The sequence below is a fragment of the Chiloscyllium punctatum genome, chromosome X, assembly GCF_047496795.1.
Source record: "Chiloscyllium punctatum isolate Juve2018m chromosome X, sChiPun1.3, whole genome shotgun sequence".
NCBI lineage: Eukaryota > Metazoa > Chordata > Chondrichthyes > Orectolobiformes > Hemiscylliidae > Chiloscyllium > Chiloscyllium punctatum.
The window spans coordinates 26,983,480-27,001,465 of NC_092791.1; the positions used below are offsets into that span (position 1 = coordinate 26,983,480).

General features: G+C 41.3%; 1 protein-coding gene across 1 annotated transcript in view; it reads right to left on the minus strand.

The window, feature by feature from the left end:
• The window catches only part of racgap1 (Rac GTPase activating protein 1), a 32,210-nt gene extending 15,131 nt beyond the window's left edge, over window positions 1-17,079 (minus strand). The window contains exons 1-6 of the mRNA XM_072566981.1: window positions 16,960-17,079; window positions 13,517-13,605; window positions 11,435-11,637; window positions 3,230-3,369; window positions 1,480-1,555; window positions 795-848 (exon numbers count right to left, since the gene is read on the minus strand). Coding sequence (XP_072423082.1) covers window positions 795-848; window positions 1,480-1,555; window positions 3,230-3,369; window positions 11,435-11,637; window positions 13,517-13,601 — 558 coding nt within the window. The 5' untranslated portion in view covers window positions 13,602-13,605; window positions 16,960-17,079. The remainder of the gene's footprint in view (window positions 1-794; window positions 849-1,479; window positions 1,556-3,229; window positions 3,370-11,434; window positions 11,638-13,516; window positions 13,606-16,959) is intronic.
• Between the last annotated feature and the right edge of the window lie 907 nt (window positions 17,080-17,986).

Consider the following 17,986-nt stretch of genomic DNA (forward strand, 5'->3'; position numbering starts at 1 on the left):
GAGCTTCTGCAAGTATACAAAAAGTGAGAGAATAGCCAAAACAAGCACTGCTGTTTTAGATTGTGGGACGAATGGATTAGTAACAGGAAATAAGGAAATGGCAGAGACTTTAAGTAATAGATAGAGGATTGGCTAATAAAAAAAAGTTGGAATAAAGAGATCACTTTCAAGTTTGCAAACTAATGAGTTGAGTACCACAGGAATTAGTGCTGAAACCTCAATTACTTGCAATCTATATTCATGACATGGACAAAGAGACAGAGTACATTGTAGACACGTTTGCTGAGAATACAAGGATAGGTGGGAAAATAAGTTATGAGAATGATATAGAAAATTTGCAAAGGGGTCTAGATAGTTTTACTGAGTGAGCAAAAATTTGATAATATAGTTTTGGAAAAAAAAAGTAAGATTATTACTTTAGTAGGAAGAACAGAATATTATTTAAAGAAAGAAAACAAAATGCCATGCAGATGGATCTTGTTACCATCGCATTTCGAAGATTCAGCTGGCACGATTACAACACTATCTTCAATGGAAATACCTTGCAATGAAATAATTGTATGGTTTACAAGGGAAGTCTTCAACTTGTGAAGGAAGCAAATTAATACAGAGGGAACATATAGCTGGATGGTTTCATTCTTGCAACAAATACCATGCAAATATGCACATCCTAAGCGGAGTTATAATAGCTTAACATTTTTGCCAATGTATCAATTGAATTTGGGACCATTCTTGGCGACTTTACCAATTATGTTCAAACTGAACTATAAATAACTTTAAAGTGTGAAACCTACCCGTTTTTCTCTTTTCTTTAATTTCACAGTCCTCACAATGGAGGAATCCCAGTCCTGCATCAAGAAAGAGACAACTGTTTAAACAACGAATGTTTTATTTTGTCAATCGTGAATAATTTTTGGGAAATATTGCCTGGTTATGGTTTTCAATCTAATCCACACAAAGTTACTACATTAGATAAACTGCAGATGAAATAGTCAGCCTTTTGAGCACAATCAGATCACTATGAGTGTTTACATAATAATTGAAATGCAATAAATTTCTTTGAACTTAGGGGACATTTGGGCACCCAGATATTTTAAGATGTTTAGCTTATTTTTGCATTCTCTATGCTAATGAGTGCCTTACTCTGCTTGTCAAAGTGTTTCAGAGAAACCAGTATCGACAGTTATGGTTTCCCACTACTCTCTCACAAGCATCTGCTTGCCACTAGTCTACATTAGTATGCCTGAAAGTCTGTGTTATGGTGGTAAATTCCACGTTCAATCTGTCTATAACAGCAGACATTGAAAGAAGGTGTTTTGTCAAGTTGCCTTACCATACCCCAGAAGAAGTTTGATATCAACTAGTGACTGCCTACACAGGAGCCTATAATTTCTGCAATTTAATTCTGGACAGATTAATGTACTTCAAAGCCATTAACATGTCTCCAATTCCAACAAATCAAAAATGCAAAATAGTTACCAACGAGTCATCGGTCTTGTCATAGCTAATATCAGAATGAGAGACAAACGATCCAGACTCATCTATTGTTGATAATCTTAAAACAAACAAAAAAGAAAGAATACTCAGTGATCATCAACACACCAAGAACATTCATTTGACTTAATTACCCTATCACCTCACCAGTCATTAATAGCATGTATGCTACACATTTGTTTCCAAATAAAAAGCAGCAGATTATAGGTGTCACTCAAGGATGAAGATAAATGGCAAACCCCCACGATTACAGAAGATCCTTTTTATTTCTCTCCATTTTCATTGGGAGCAAGAAAACTTTCAAACTGGATAAACTGACCATAAGTGGGCACAATACCTTACAGTCAAGCCAAGGTGATGCCAAGTAATAGATAGCGCTTTTCACATTTGCAAGACACTTTAAAGCTCACTTTTGAAATGCAGTTACTGTTGCTTTGCAGGCTAAAGCAGCAGCCAGTTTGCGCACAGCAAGGTCCCACAAACAGCAAATTAGATGAATAACCAGTTAATCTGATTCAGTGATGCTAATTGAGGAAATTTCATTTTTGAGAAGGCAAAACAGTGTGATCTTTAATATCCAGCTCAACAGGCATCGGGTCTAAAGTTTGGAGATGGCACCCCCAGGGAACAGAGCATTTCTTGAGTACTGTACTAAAATGTCAGCTTAGATTATACACGAGCTCTGGAGTTGGACTGAAATGCACAGACTTACTCAGAAGAGAGAGTATATTCAGTAAGCGGAGTTGGCACATCAAACCTCCAATTGCCTGCAGCACTGATCAACTTCACTTATTGATTTTTTAAAAAATTCTGGATTATAAATTTCACACCTAGAATTCCATGGTGAATAATTAATGAGCAAAACACATAATACAATCAAATGTTTGTACAAGCCAAGTTTAATCGTTTAGTATTTTGAAGCAATCTCTCATTTCACTTTTAAGTCGAGAGTAGTTGACTAAAACATTAAACGGTCTTGATCAGCACATTAGAGTGCTCCATGGCTAACCATTAAAGAGAAAGGGAAATGGAGGGGGAGAAAAGGCAAAAAAAAGTTGCGCAAAGTACGCTCGTTTAAAAGAAAATAATTTACTTGAATCATTTGCCGTTCTTTGCTGGCTTTAAGAGCTGGGAATGGATTCTCTTTTCCAATGCTGACAGTGCAGTGACACCAGGCATGGGCAGGGTCTTAAAACATCCTGGAAGGATTCCAATTTAAAACTGCTGGAACAGGAGAAATCAGAACCCCCAGAGTACTGCTCTGGAGATCTGATCTGAAAACCACACTACAGGATCAAGCATTTCCACTCTTGTCCTCTTTGATGGTTTTGCAGGGATAGGCAGCACCAAAAGCAGCCTCTGGATGTTTAGGCCAAGCCCCGAGCTGTTTGCACTAGGGCACTTCATGGATCTTTTATGTAACTATAACTATTGGAGCACCCAGGCAAAGAGGTAGTGTTGATTGGACAATCTCCAATGCCGAAGGAAAATCTGTGCTTCCACCACTGCCAGGAAAAAAAAAAAGTTGAGCATAATTATTGTGTGGAAAAGTACTTTGTATAAAAAAAACTGCCCCTTCATTTGATATCCTCCAAGTGTCGAATGAAATTCTCACTGCACTCTTCCTGATTTAACAAGATGCAAAAACCACATGCAACAATTTCCTCTCTGCAATTATGAAGCTTTACCCCAAAACTAACAGCACAAAAAATTGTGGGCAACTGAGCAGTACTACCGTTTGTTGGATGCATATCCATTAGAATTTGAGCATTTAGGGTTGAGGAAAGCAAGAGCAGACTTCTGTTCTTCATTTAACTGAATGCTGGTCGAGCCTTCTGTTATGAGGAGCTCTCGGATAAGCTGAATCTGACGTTCCTTAAATGAAAGAAAGTAATTACTATAACAGAAGAGTATCACTCGCTCAAGTTAAACCTTATCTTAATGTGGTCACAGTGCCTGTTTTTGATCATTCTCCAGGCATCCCTATACATATTGATAGCAGGCGAGGGTAATATTTGGGTTGGGCTGCAATGGTTAAATTGTCTGCTATTGTCACTGTTTAAGTTCATGTAAAAAGAATGAAAACAGGGCCGGATTACCAATTTATTCCTAAGGCTGTACTCCAAGCACCAGTCACTGCCATCAAGAGGGAGAAAGTGGGACTAATCTGATCAAGAAGTTCCACTACACGGCCATCAGGTCTTGTACAATATTCACGTTTAGTGTCTTTCTCCCCATGCTCTTTTCCAAAGGCTACAGACTTCATTAGATTGGCCCATGTTTATAGGCTGTAGTGGTTCGTCATTGTCCTCCGCAGGATAGCTGACCAGGAAACTCTCCCATTCTTACAGCTGGTCATCAGCCATATTAAAATAATTTACAGACTGCTAATTAACATGTTTAGACACATTACAAATGCACTTTCCATGGCTAGAAAGTCCTGGTGTGGGAGTCAAACTCAGTTTTTTGCTCAGACGCAGGAATGTTACCACTGCACCACAAGACCTATGTGCATACATAGGACTGAAATATTTTTCAACACCATCTTGAGTGTGGAGTGGTATGACTATTGAAGATTAATAGGGAACAAATGTTTACAGAAAGTGCAATGGTTGATAGGTTAGCTGAATATGTCCATGTACTCCAATAAAAATATTTTGGGCTATGACCATAACGTTAGAACCTCAAGTTTTCACAACTGTGAGATAAATGAGGTACTGCAGGCAACAGACCTTCATCCAATTTCATAGATGGATCAGGCCAAGTTATGTGTAGCTATATCATAAGCAGCATTCTTAGGGCCTTGCTTATGGTAGTGTCACTAACTCAGAGCCAGGAGGCCTGTGTTCAAGTCCCACCTGCTCCAGAAGTGCATACTAATATCTCTGAGCATGTTGAGAAATCATCTAAAAGAAGCATTCTACTCCTGAATTTCATTTTTCTTTTCAAGGCTCCACCCTGGGTGCAAACTTCACCTTTAAAATTCAAAAACCTCTCCTGCTGGAGTGGAGCCCTTGAAAGGCCGGTTTTAATGGAGACGTTTGAGCTCCACTTCTCTAATCGGCAATATCGTGCTCGCTGTATTTCATGGTCTTACAAAGTGATCCTTTGAGACTTTAATATTTACCCCCACTTCCCCATACTTCATTCATAAAGTTTAATTACTGTGGGTCACCTTCTGCAGTCAGCAGGCAATATATGCATGCACAGGGGAAGAAGTGCTAACTACTGCACTTCAAGAGTCAATGACTATATTATGGTTTGTGTAGATGGGACAGTTTTCATTGAATGACAGTTTCAGAGTGCATGTAGGTACCAACATTTCCTATTTCTTCCATGGTCCTTGCTCTCTATTGATGCTTAGGTGACTCCAAAGCACAAACCTGAATACCAGCAACTACCATTCATGAAGCGTTTAGGATTCTGCCATTTTGCAGCATCCTACAGAAATCAGCTTCATGTAACAGAGTGAATGGATGCACTCATTCATAACCAGTTTACCCTCTACTATTAGGGTTGTTGCACAGCTCTCAGAGTGCCATCTTATCTGAGGCATCTCAATTACAGTTTGCTATCTCCTGCATTAAAAGTGTTTTGCGCCTTAAGTACAATTCTGAGCAGCCAAAGTGCAATATAGTGTAGCATAGTGCACCAATTAGTAACTCTTAAAGGACATAGGAGATCCCAACTTAAATTGTTCCATTTTAGAAACAAGATCAAATCGATCATTTTACTTCTCATGTCTGGGCTGCAAACAAGGCATTTGATGTAAAGTGATCTTCCTACCGCAGATCACGGTGGTTCACAGACTCCCAACCCAACTGCTTGTTCTGTGATGCTGTGGAGCCTGTGGACCATGTATATATGGGGAATGGGAGTTTGCACTCCCTTTTTAGTTTTCTAGATTACCTTCTCGGCTTTTGGCTTCACTTCCAACCCCACGATCCTGATCCCGGGTGTCTCGGGAGAAGGAGCACGCGGTGTCTACCAACTCCCTTGAGCTGTTCAGCGGGAGGTAGGCACCACAGGGAGTGGAGGGCTTCATTTCCCCCTCCAATCTATTTTGATTTAATCCCTGCCCTCCCCTTCACATTTTTGATCATGCATCATTGCCCTCGGAGAAGGGCATTGCTTGTCACTGGCCACTCGGGTGTTTCCTTTCTTCCTGGTGGTGGAAATGGAATAAAGATTTGTCTTTCATTCTGTCTCACACATCATGGGTGCTGGGGAAGATACAAGCACTACTGCTGTTAGGCGGTAGTGTGGGGATAAAACATAAACAGGAGACTGACTCTGCTGGCTGGTGCCACAATCAGTGTTGGTTCCTGGATTTAAAAAAAAATTATATTCCTCACTAGAATTGGAACCTCTAACCCTTTACAGGAAGACGGCATTTAATTCAATGGAGGGCACTCTTCCTTAATGTCCTCCTTCAGCAAGAGTTGCAACTCTCCAAAAGTAGCAGTGTCCTCCATCCCATTGCCAACAAGCAAGCAATTTGATGGCAGCCTTGGGCTTTCTTTAAAAAAAAAGACCTTTGCAGCATCATTAGATTTCACAATCTCTAAACCAGGTATGCAGCAGGTCAACCTCGAAGCACCTTCTTTCCTTTTGCCTGCAGCTTCATAAAATAGAGGAAACAGGAGAGAATTTGGGATTGTAATAATGGTCCCGAGTGCTCAAACTTAGGGCTGAGGTACTGCACATGTAGATACAATACTTCATGAAGCTCATTAAAATACCTTAAATATTAGCTTAAGTTTCATAAATTGGGGTTAATATCATGAGTACAGCTGGATAGAACTGAATGAGTGATGACTTGAGCCAGTGATTTTCTGGTAGAGTGGTAGCGTTCCTGCCCCAAGCCAGACTGCCTGGGTTTAAGGCTCACCTGCCCCAGAGGTGTCATATATCACAACAGGTTAGTTTAAAAAAAAACAAGGAAACAAAAAGTACCTGGTGCAATAAATTCACAAGGTGCACATACTTTGTTTCACTGAATTGAACTAAGTAAAAGATTGACTTCTGATCAACTACTTCACTAACTGGTGGTCACAAGTTTAATCACAAACTGTAATCCAATCAAAATAAATTTAGCAACAATGCAACATGCCATACTTTAGATTCTTCCAGACAAATAGACACCTGTGGTACAAGAAGCACATTTCAATTAGAGCTTTACCAGCATTTTATTTCATTATTTTTCCCTCTTCTCTTTGATAATGCATAGAATTTACAGCACTGAAATGCCCAACTGATCTATGGCACTCCTGCTTTCATGGGATGTGAACATCATAGGCCAGGCCAACATTGAGTGCCTGTCTGTAATAGCCACCGAGAAGGTGGTGATAAACTGCCTTCTTGAAGTACTACAATCCCTGAAGTGGAGCTGCACCCACAATGCCACCAGGGAGTGTGCCAGATTTTAACCTAGCAAGACTAAAGAAGCAACGGTACAGTTTGCAGTAAGGATGGTGTGGGGCTTGGAGATGAATTTTAGCCTCCACATCTCCTTTATTCAATTCAACCCCATCTATTCTTCGCTTCCTCACTTTAAAGATTAATCGACATTATTCACATCGGCTACTCAAGAGCAAGGTTCTCCAGTTTCATAATTGCTTTGGTTTAAAAAGGAACTTCCGTGGCATCCCCTGACTTTTTTAATACACAACTCAGATGGTCTCTCCTGTAAATGGAAATATCAAAAGGACATCCCTCAATTTTCTCCAAGAGAAAAATCCCAGGCCTGCCCAAACCAAGCCCTCCATTCTGGTATCACCACAGGACATCATTACTTCTCCAATGCCTCTCACATTTTCATCATATGAATCCGAAAAACTACTCCGAACTCTGTATGACCCATAATATTTTACACAGGTTTTACTCAATGTCCTTCCCTCTAGAAATGAAGCCCCGCATTTTATTTGCAATTTTATGGCCTTATTAACCTTGCACACTTTCAGATATTTACAGAAGCATATCCCGAGATCTCTCAGCTCTTCTCCCTCAATGGGAGTGGCCTCACTATTTGCTACCAAAACATAGCATTATATGAGGGGGAAGGGTTGTTTCTCTGTATGTTATCTCCTTATATGTATCCAAATCTAGATGCAATAAAAATTCCATTTCAGTTTTGATTGCTTGTTAAGCATTTTCAATATGTAACAAATAATTCTTTGTAGAAAGCAATGGTGAGAACGAAGCAGACAGTGAGAGATACCTTATATAAATACTACTAGATCCAAACTTTATTTCTAGTATTTTTCTTTTTAAACACAGTTACTCAGGTATTATTAATGAAGGTCCCACTGTATGTCAATACCACTTGCGCTGCAACTTACTTTCAGAGATTGTTAAAGTAAAACTGTAGTAAATGTGATCAAAGCAGGAGGAGACAGGATGAGATGATAGCATTATTGCGTGATGGCCAGATGCACCTGGCTCTTTCTCCTATTACTAAATCATTAGAAAAATTAGAAAGAACTTGCATGTAGTCAAGTACCTCATCAGAGTCACTCAAACTGGATCATATCTAAATGTTATTTGTGAAGTGCAATCACTTGTTACTTAGGTAAAATGTAGTAGCTACTTTAGGAGCAAAAACCATGTTATTGATTGCATTTGCTGCATGCAAAGTGTTGAATCCTTCTGGTCTTTTCAGTGACAGCAGAGAAGATAAACAGAAGATCTAGGCAGACAGATCGCTTAGATGTTCCAACTACCTACATTTGACAAGGTAAAAAACTCTTCATACTGCACTGTAAGGCTAGTATCAACCCACAATCTGGACACAACAGTGTGTTACCAACGACCTTGAGAAAAAGGAATCAAAACAGGCAAAGAAAACCATACATTCTAGTTATGGATAGCACAGGATTTAAAAAAAAAAAATCTTCATCCAATATTTACTTCAAAAGAAATGAGTTTAAATATGAAAAGTATAGGTTGAGTATCCATTGGCTGTAGCTCTGAAAACCAAAAAACCTAAAAGCCAAAAAAGGTCTTTTCAGAAACAAGATCCAAAAATGGATGTGGACATACCAAGTTTGGGCACTTGAGGGGAAAAAATAACTTTGCTTTTAGGTCCATTTATGCCAAACAAAGTTATTTCTTCCAAAGGGCCAAATTCAACACCTCTACAGAACTGTTTGGGACTTGGGTTGGGGGGTGGGGGTGGAGGCGGAGGCAAAAGTTTTAGGTATTCTCATGGTCAGAAAAAAAAAGTAAAATTGTTTTCCCCAAACAGCCTAAACAATAGCAAACCCAAAATCTGAAAGTATCCTTTATCCAAAAACCAGCTGGTCCCAACACTTGCTGATATACAGGTTGGGAATTGCTTAAAATCCACAAATTATGGATGAGTTGGAACTTGCACTATCCATGTGCAAGTCATCCCAAAAAAGGTTTAATCAGACAATAATGCACCCAAAGAATTTGTCAATGGACTTGCTGCAAAAGCAAATTAAACCTTAGTGGAATCATTCTTCTTTCAGATGGTGCTATTTGTATTAGTACATTGCCAAGTCTATGCGTCTATGCATCAGTTCACCTGCAAGTAAGTGTGGGTCAAATAATATTCAGCCTGTTGAGAAGATTTGTAGTTCAGGTTGAGGTTCTGAATGTAAATTTGCTCACTGAGCTGGAAGGTTCATTTTCCTTTGTTTTGTCACCAACAGTGTAGTGCTGGAAAAGCACAGGTCAGGCAGCATGAGGAGCAGGAGAATTGACCATTCGGGAAAAAGCCCTTCATCAGGAATGAGGCTTGTGGGTCAGGGCTGAGATATAAGTGGGGGCGGGGTAGCTGAGAAAGCAACAGGTGGATGAAGGTGAGGGGGAATGTGATATTTCGGGGACGGGGAGTCTCTGGGGCACCCACACCCAACCCCACCACCCCGTGGGTGAACACTTCAACTCCCCCCCCCCACTCTGTCAAGGTCATACAGGTCCTGGGCCTCCTCCACCAAACAGTTACTACCCGACAGCTGGAGGAGGAATGCCTCATATTCCACCTTGGGACCCTGCAATCACACGGGATCAATGTGGATTTCAATAGTTTCCTCATTTCCCCATCCCCCACATTGTCCCAAGCCTCCAACTTGGCAACGTTCTCCGGATCTGTCCGGACTGCAGATGCTGGAAACCAGAGTTTAGATTAGAGTGGTGCTGGAAAAGCACAGCAGGTCGGGCAGCATCCAAGGAGCAGGAAAATTGACGTTTCGGGCAAAAGCCCTTCATCAGGAATAGATGCAGGGAGCCTCCAGGGTGGAGAGATAGATGGGGGGGGGGGGGGGGGGGGGCGCTGGAGAGAAGGTAGCAAAGAGTACAATAGATGAATGGGGTGGGGATGAAGGTGATAGGTCAGAGAGGAGGGTGGAGCGGATAGGTGGGAAGGGAGATTGACAGGTGGGACAGGTCATAAGGATGGTGCTGAGCTGGAAGGTTGGAACTGGAGTAAGGTGGTGGGGGGGGGAAATGAGGAAACTAGTGAAGTCCACATTGATGCCCTGGGGTCAAAGTGTTCAGAGTAAAGTGAACAGAGTGGCAGGAGTCTAAGTGGTTTTGTCTTTGGTGCAGTGCCTTGGCTAATCTGTACATTGGCGTTCCAGGTAGCTAGACTATGGGTCTGAGAGGGGGTGGGGGGCTCTTGATTGGAGAATTTTGGGTATTCCGTAGAAATGTGGAATGGTGGGTCCACCTGGTTTAAACTTTTTAGAAGTCAGTCTTGTTTAATTCTCCAAAATTCTCAAGTTTGAGTAGGGCTGTGATTTGATTCTCTCGTTGTGGGGTTGGGTCTATTGCCACCTGTTGGTAAGCATCAGTATCTGCAAACAGGGCATTCGCTTTCTCAATGTAGCCTGTCCAGTTTAAAATGACCGTCAAGCATCCTTTATCTGCAGGTAGGATAACAATGTTTTTATCTTGGAGTCCTTCTAGTGCTTCCCTTTCTTGCATAGAGTGTTTCCGTCCTTTTTCCTGCTTAATTTTGGTGAGACTGTCTGTCTGATGGTTTGCCGGATTTCTTCTGTGAGTTTGTCGTCTTGCTTCTAGGTTGTCTGTGTTGTTATTTTGAGAGTTTGCAGAGTTTTCCTGCAGGTCTAGTTTTCATTGTGTTTGTTGCTGCCAAATGTCTATGGCTCATTGTACATTCAAAGTCTGTCACATTTGTGAGTAAAATTTTTTGGCATGAAATTTCCCAGTTGTATTTATGGAGTCAGATGTAGACTTTGCTAATCGTTTCTTTAAGCATTCTGCAGCTGTTTTGCTCTGCTATTCCTTTGGCTAGCAGAGTGTTAAGGGGAGGTTTTTATTTAAGACATCGAGGTAGTTCCTGCTTCCTTAGGCATTATTGCCAGAAGTACAGTTGTTCGCGGGTGATGCTCCGTTGGATCGTGTTGGTTTCCCATCTTTGGGCAAGTTTTAGCATATTGCGCTCATAGGTGGGAGTGAGTTTTGAGAAGGCCGGAGGCTCATTGACGTTACCTAGTATGGTGACGAAATATCGAAAAACAAACATTCCAGCTCAGCGAGCAAACTTACATCCAATATTCAGTTTGCACTCATTCATCTCACAACACTATTTGCAACTTCATGAGGCACTTGGAGAATGTAGCAAAAATTCCATCTATTTCCCTGCTCGTGGTTCATCTCAAATTTGGCCATAAATGCCATCCAGAAAGCAAAAAAAAAAGAGATGTTTTTGGTCTCTAAAAGATTAGCCTGTATCCAAAAACAGTCGTCACACTACAGCAGGGGGAGGGAATGTGGGAAAGACAAATAGAAATCAAATTGCAACATCTGCTCGATTCAATGGAAAGGTCCTTTAATAGTATGGAGGCGGTCCCTTAAATCTACTGGTTAAGTTTGAATATAGAGAATAAGGCAGTCTGCTTCTATCACTGGTTTAAAATGAAAGTGAAATTTTAAGATCAACCAGACATACCAGCCTTTCACACTCGGTTTCTGCTTTCTGCCGCCGTTTCATTTCTACATCAACTTGGTTACGAGCATGCTTTAATTTGACATCAAGAGCACTTCGCTCAGTCTCAGCTTTCGTTAGGCACTCTGTAGCACGGGAAAGCTCCAGTTCGGTCTTTTGCCATTTTTTCCTACATTCGTCAAAGTTCTTGGCTAACTGAATAAATTCTGCAAGGAAAGAAAAAAAGGCAATGATAAACATTTTTTAAAAATGCTTACTGAAAACAAAAGCTCCATAAGATACAATCAATACTAGATTTTCAAAGTTTGGGAGAAGATTTGTAGCTCGGGTGCTCGTTGTTGTGGTTCTGTTCGCCGAGCTGGGAATTTGTGTTGCAAACGTTTCGTCCCCTGTCTAGGTGACATCCTCAGTGCTTGGGAGCCTCCTGTGAAGCGCTTCTGTGCTGTTTCCTCTGGCATTTATAGTGGCCTGTCTCTGCCACTTCTGGTTGTCAGTTCGAGCTGTCCGCTGTAGTGGCCGGTATATTGGGTCCAGGTCGATTTGTTTGTTGATAGAGTCTGTGGATGAGTGCCATGCCTCTAGGAATTCCCTGGCTGTTCTCTGTTTGGCTTGCCCTATAATGGTAGTGTTATAGTATAATACTGGATTGGTTGATGTGAAACAGCTATGTTGATGTAGGAATATGGTATCAATTTTGTTTTAAAGATTGTCATTTTTCTTCCCAAAGGATCACTTGGGCAAAACAAAGACAAAAAGACTCTTAGATCTTAAGGCTCTTCTGAATCTGGAAGATGAGAAAGTGAGGACTGCAGATGCTGGAGAGTCAGAGTCAAAAACAGCATGGTGCTGGAAAAGCACAGGTCAGGCAGCATCCAAGGAACAAAGTGCTGCCTGACCTGCTGTGCTTTTCCAGCACCATACTTTGAATCTGGAGAATGCAAATCATTGTCCAGACTGCGTGCAGAGAGTGATTAATTTCCAAATAGATATTTTTCAAATTCTGCAGCTCTCTCCTGCAGAAAACTTCCCAAGTCCAGCCACTTTGAAAGGACTATTCAAGGTCAGACTTGTTCACTGATTAAACACACTGAAGTAGGACAGTGAACAAATCTGCTCACACCAGTAGGACACGAGATTTAAGTGGGAGAAACTTGAGCAGTATGGATTTTAAGCAACTGATACTGGGATAAACCAGAATGAGATTGAGAAACCAATACACTGAAAATGAGAGATTAGCCTGGGGCAGAACATAAGCATGTGGAAGGTGGGGGTGGAGAGAGGGTATAGTTTCAATAAGCTTAGCAACAAGTGAAAATACACAGACTAACTACTGAATCAATGTAAAGTGGAACCACAGGCAGAGAAATTAATATTTAATACAATTTAATACAAAGTCACTGTTATTCTTTTGACACCATTAAGTAAAGTCAAAATGAATTAGCATAAAGTACCAGCAGAAATACAAACAATTGAAATCCTGTGCTGGAAACGAATGAATTGCTTCAGTAGTCCAAATATTTCAGTTGGTCTACAAAGCTTCATGATACACAGTTTTACTGCTCACCAAGCCAGTTTTGGAGTCCTCTCCCCCGGTTTTATACAAATACAGAAGAACCTTGATTGTCCGAACGAGATAGGCGGGCAATATTTCGTTCAGATAATTGATTATTCAGTAAATCGATTCATTGCCTTCCCTCTGGGGCTCACAGTTTTCTGTAAAATCTGCTCCCTGTTCAGGAGGTAAGGCGGCATCACTGTTCGCAAGCCCCCCCAGCTCCCTCCCCCCAACACAACCCCTCCCCTACCCCCCCAACACCACCCCTCCCCTCCTCCCGGCAGCCGGACTGGACACCAACAAGACTGCTGCTACTGTCTTTTGGGGGTGAGTCTCCAAATAGCGCTTGCGCGCACACACATACACACACACCTTTTTACTGCAACTTTTTGACAGGTTCCAGTTAGGGTACAGGGCTGTGTAAAGATTCCTCTGTATACTGACTAAAACTCAAAGTCTCACAAAGCTAGATAAATAACTTCACCGATCATGGCCACATCCCAATATTAGCAAAACTAAAATGTGCTTACGAGGTTCAATTCCTTCATTCAGTACTTCCATTTGTCTGAGCAACTGCTCAAACATGTTGCGTAGAGTGACCATAGCAGATTCCATTTTCCTACAAAACAGATTAAAGTATTATAAAAGTAAGGCAACTACAACAGCAACATAGCTTCCACACATCTCTCAACTTAAAAACAAATTTTCTTGGTGCAAAGTTGCTCCTATAATATTCATACAGTGTACACATGGGAGAAAAACCAAGAGTCAAATTCCTTCAAAATGTAATTTTAGTCCCACAGGTACTTTAAGTGAAGGTCAACCTTTTGCCTACATCTCTACCCGCAGGAAACAAACAGTTGGCAAAGTCACAAAGGTATCACGCACTATTTGCAGGAATAAACATTCTGATGTTACTTCGAAAAAGAATCATAAAATGCCAGTCCAAAGTTAGAGATCAGGCTGGTCACCAGCTTTATAGCTGGGATCCAAGAATCCCAGTTTAGTATTGTTGCACATCAAAAGTTAAGACCTGAAGGGCCTTTAAGATTCAGTAGCACAAAGCAAACAATCACTCAACAGTGGAAATTGAGCAGGTCATGATTTCAGCCAGTAATAAAGACAGTTTGATGTGATAGGGACAAAGTAATAATTCTTTAATCGTATCCAGTTACAACTGATAACATTTTAAGGACTAAATTTCCATGGAATTCAGTTGAAGCAACTAAGGAGTCCCAGTGACACATCTCAGACAAAAGGCCTCCAGCAATATAAAACAGTGCAACAGCAGTTCCTTAAGTCAATCCGCAAAGATATTTGACAATGTTTATTCCAAAAATAACTGGATTTGCAAAATTTGATTACGTGCAGTCGCATTAAGTGCAGTGTTTTAAAGTCCAAGTATTAACAATGTGCTACAAGTTATATCATTAAGAGATAGGAAAACTATTCACTTCAAAGTACAACAATTTCTGTTTTTTGAATGTCATCCCACTCCAATTCACATAGAACAAAAGCTTTATAAAAGTATTTGCTTAAACACACAAGCATTGAAGTGCTGTGTACAGCAAAAGACATAAAAGCTCCATAAATGCTGATAACTAGCCACATCCCACTTGTGCCCACATGTGCACAATGTATTCTGTGTAAGACTAGGAATGTACAGCCCCAGGATTGCAATGGGGGTTGATGTTATGAATTGGAATTACTTAACTGAAGCTTCACAAGTTCCATTTTACAAAGTTAGCTGTTACATTTTTGCTGGGTGGGAAGGAAGGTCTTTCCATTTCCCACCTCAGCTAACACCCCTTGCTTGCTGATCTGTCAATACACAGGTCGGCAGCTATATTACCACAATTTAGAGAATTGGAAGCCCTCTTGACTGCAAGTCCAAAGGGAAGTGGTTCAATTCCCACACCAGAGAACTGAAAGTAAAGTTTAGGCTGGTGCTCCCAATGCAACCCTGAGGCAGTGCTGCACTGTCAGAAGTGGACAAGACATTAAACAGAGACCCCTTCTGGTGCCGATGCAAGTGATCGTGGGGCATTATGTGAAAGTTAAAAATCACAATACCAGGTTATAGTCCAACTGCATTATTTGGAAGCACTAGCTTTCAGGGTGCTACTTCTTCAGATAGAATGGAACAGGACCATAGGACAATTCATAGCAAAAGATTAGACATGTAACTGAAATGATATATTGAACAAACCTAGATTGCTGTTAACTCTTTCATCTATAAAATGGGTTGCAGATTTTAGTTCATTAATATGGAAATCCCAGAACTACTTTTATCTTGAGAATGCAACTTAAGATTTTAATAGAAAAAAAAACCCCACACAACTTCTCACAGGCACATACTCTATCACACTATCAAGCATACACACTCTCTCCCTCACAGTCATAGAGACATACAGCACAGAAACAGACCCTTCGGTCTAACTTGTCCATGCTGACCAGATATCCAAACCCAATCTAGTCTGATCTGCCAGCACCCAGCCCATATCTCTCTAAACCCTTCCTATTCATATACCCATCCAGATGCCTTTTATAATGTTGTAATGATACTAGCCCCCACCACTACCTCTGGCAGCTCATTCCATACACCTACCACCCTCTGCGTGAAAAAGTTGCTCCTTAGGTCTCATATCTTTCCCCTCTCACCCTAAACTTATGCCCTCTAGTTCTGGACTCCCTCGCCCCAGGGAAAAGACTTTGTCTATTTATCCTATCCATGCCCCTCATGATTTTATAGAGCTCTATAAAGGTCACCCCTCAGCTGCCAATGCTCCAGGGAAAACAGTCCCAGCTTATTCAATCCCTCCCTATAGCTCAAATCCTCCAACCGTGGCAACATCCTGGTAAATCTTTTCTGAACCCTTTCAAGCTTCACAACATCCTTCTGATAGGAAGACCAGAACTGCATGCACACTCATGTTTATGGGGTGAATTTGCAGTCACATTCTATTTCGCTCAAGCGCACAATCTGCAGGCAGTCAATCTATGTAATATTTTATAAGTTCCTACTTTGGAAATAGAACCAGTCTGACTCAAGATTGGGATACAGATCAGACTCTAACCTCATACCTTTAAAGCATTGTCTGAGCTGAGATATTACTTTTCATAAAAAATATAAAACCTTAAGTTATTTTGGGAATGTGACTTGAAAGAAGTTCTAGGACTTGCATATTAATGAATTGAAAGGTGAAGGACTTAACAGCAATCTAGGTTTGTTCAATATATCATTTCAGTTGCATGACACTAATCTTTTGCTATAAATTATGTCTCTTATGGTCCTGCTCCACAGCTACCTGATGAAGGAGCAGCGCTTCCAAATAAACCTGTTGCTTGTGATATAACCTGGTGTGTGTGATTTTTAAACTTTGTCCACCCCAGTCCAACACCGGCTCCTCCACATCATGGCTATTTGAAAGAACAGGGAAGTCCTCTGGTGTCCTGGCAAATATTTGTACCTCAAATAAACATAACAAAGACAGTTATCTGGGTCATTATCACATTTCTGTTTGTGGGAGATTTCCGTGTGCAAATTAGTTGCAATGCTGCCTATATTAAAGCAATCATTATAGTTGAAAAACGATCATCATTGACGGTGAAGCACTTTGGGACATTTTACGGGTGGGGAACGGAAAAGGTATACATTCTTTTATAAGTAGCCAATAACCTGGTGCTTTCTAAACATTTTAAAATATATTAGAGGGTCCAACACACATTTCGATCATCACAAAGGGTTCGTCTTTTCTGATTGGGGAGACCTCGGAAGGAAGGAGAAACAAACGACTGTTCCCGCTCTTCCACAGGGGGCTAGGAGACCTACTCCCATCTCCATCGTCTCGTCCCCGTTTACAATCAGCACCACCCCGCTGGCGGGTGAGCAACGCTAATCTTAGGGAGGGAATAATGGAAACGATTTCTAGATCGCCGACTCGGTTCCTTTACCCCCCCCGGGAGCCCTTACCACTCAGTCCGCCGCCCGGCGCCTGCTCCGTTACTCTGGACGCTTTCGCGGTCTGATTTCAAATTTCCCCCAACCGCCAATCAGGACATGGCTTTTCCACGGCCTCCTGACGAAGGCACGGACGTCGCGTAATCGAACGCCCCAAATGACGCAATCACGTCTTGACATGGACGTTCCCATCTCCCTGCAAAGAAGTAGAACTTCCTGTTTGGCTGATCGGAAATCTTTCTGGTAAAAACAATGACTGCAGATGCTGGAAACCAGATTCCGGATTAGTGGTGCTGGAAGAGCACAGCAGTTCAGGCAGCATCTTTATTCCTGATGAAGGGCTTTTGCCCGAAACGTCGATTTCGAAGCTCCTTGGATGCTGCCTGAACTGCTGTGCTCTTCCAGTATCACTAATCCGGAAATCTTTCAGTCAGGCGATCCTGCTGCCTTGACTTGTCTCACCCACAAACGAAAAGGTACACAAATCAAAGAATTTAACCAGACATTAAAGAAAAGTTTGACAAATTGTTACTGTTGTATTATCCCCGTTTATTTTTCTATGCAATTTGCATCTAAATTGTATATCCATAATTGGCCTTCCGTAATTGACTGTAACATGAGGCTGAAGCAGGTACAAAGTTGGCCATCTGCTGCTGAAAGCCTCATCCGTGCCTTCATTACCCCCTAGACTTGACTACATTCTTGCTGGTCTATAATGTTAGGCTTGTTCTCCTGTCATAAGCTTCCTGCCATTGGCGAGGAGCTTCCATAAAAGTGCATGAGCCTTGTTGCGAGTAAAGGCTAGTTTGCTTTCTCATGTATGCTTTATTATAGCAAAAAAACCACGAATAAACAACTCAAACCCCCGTGCCCACTTGTGGCTGATCATCTACCACAATAGCAGAGGCCTCTATTACACTCATATCATTAGTAACGAGAAATCGTCTCACTCCTGAACAGTTTGCCTTATATTGGAGGCAGTCCCCTCTGGTTTTAAACCCTACAGCTTTTCCACATCTAATCCCTTTTAAGCTTGAAA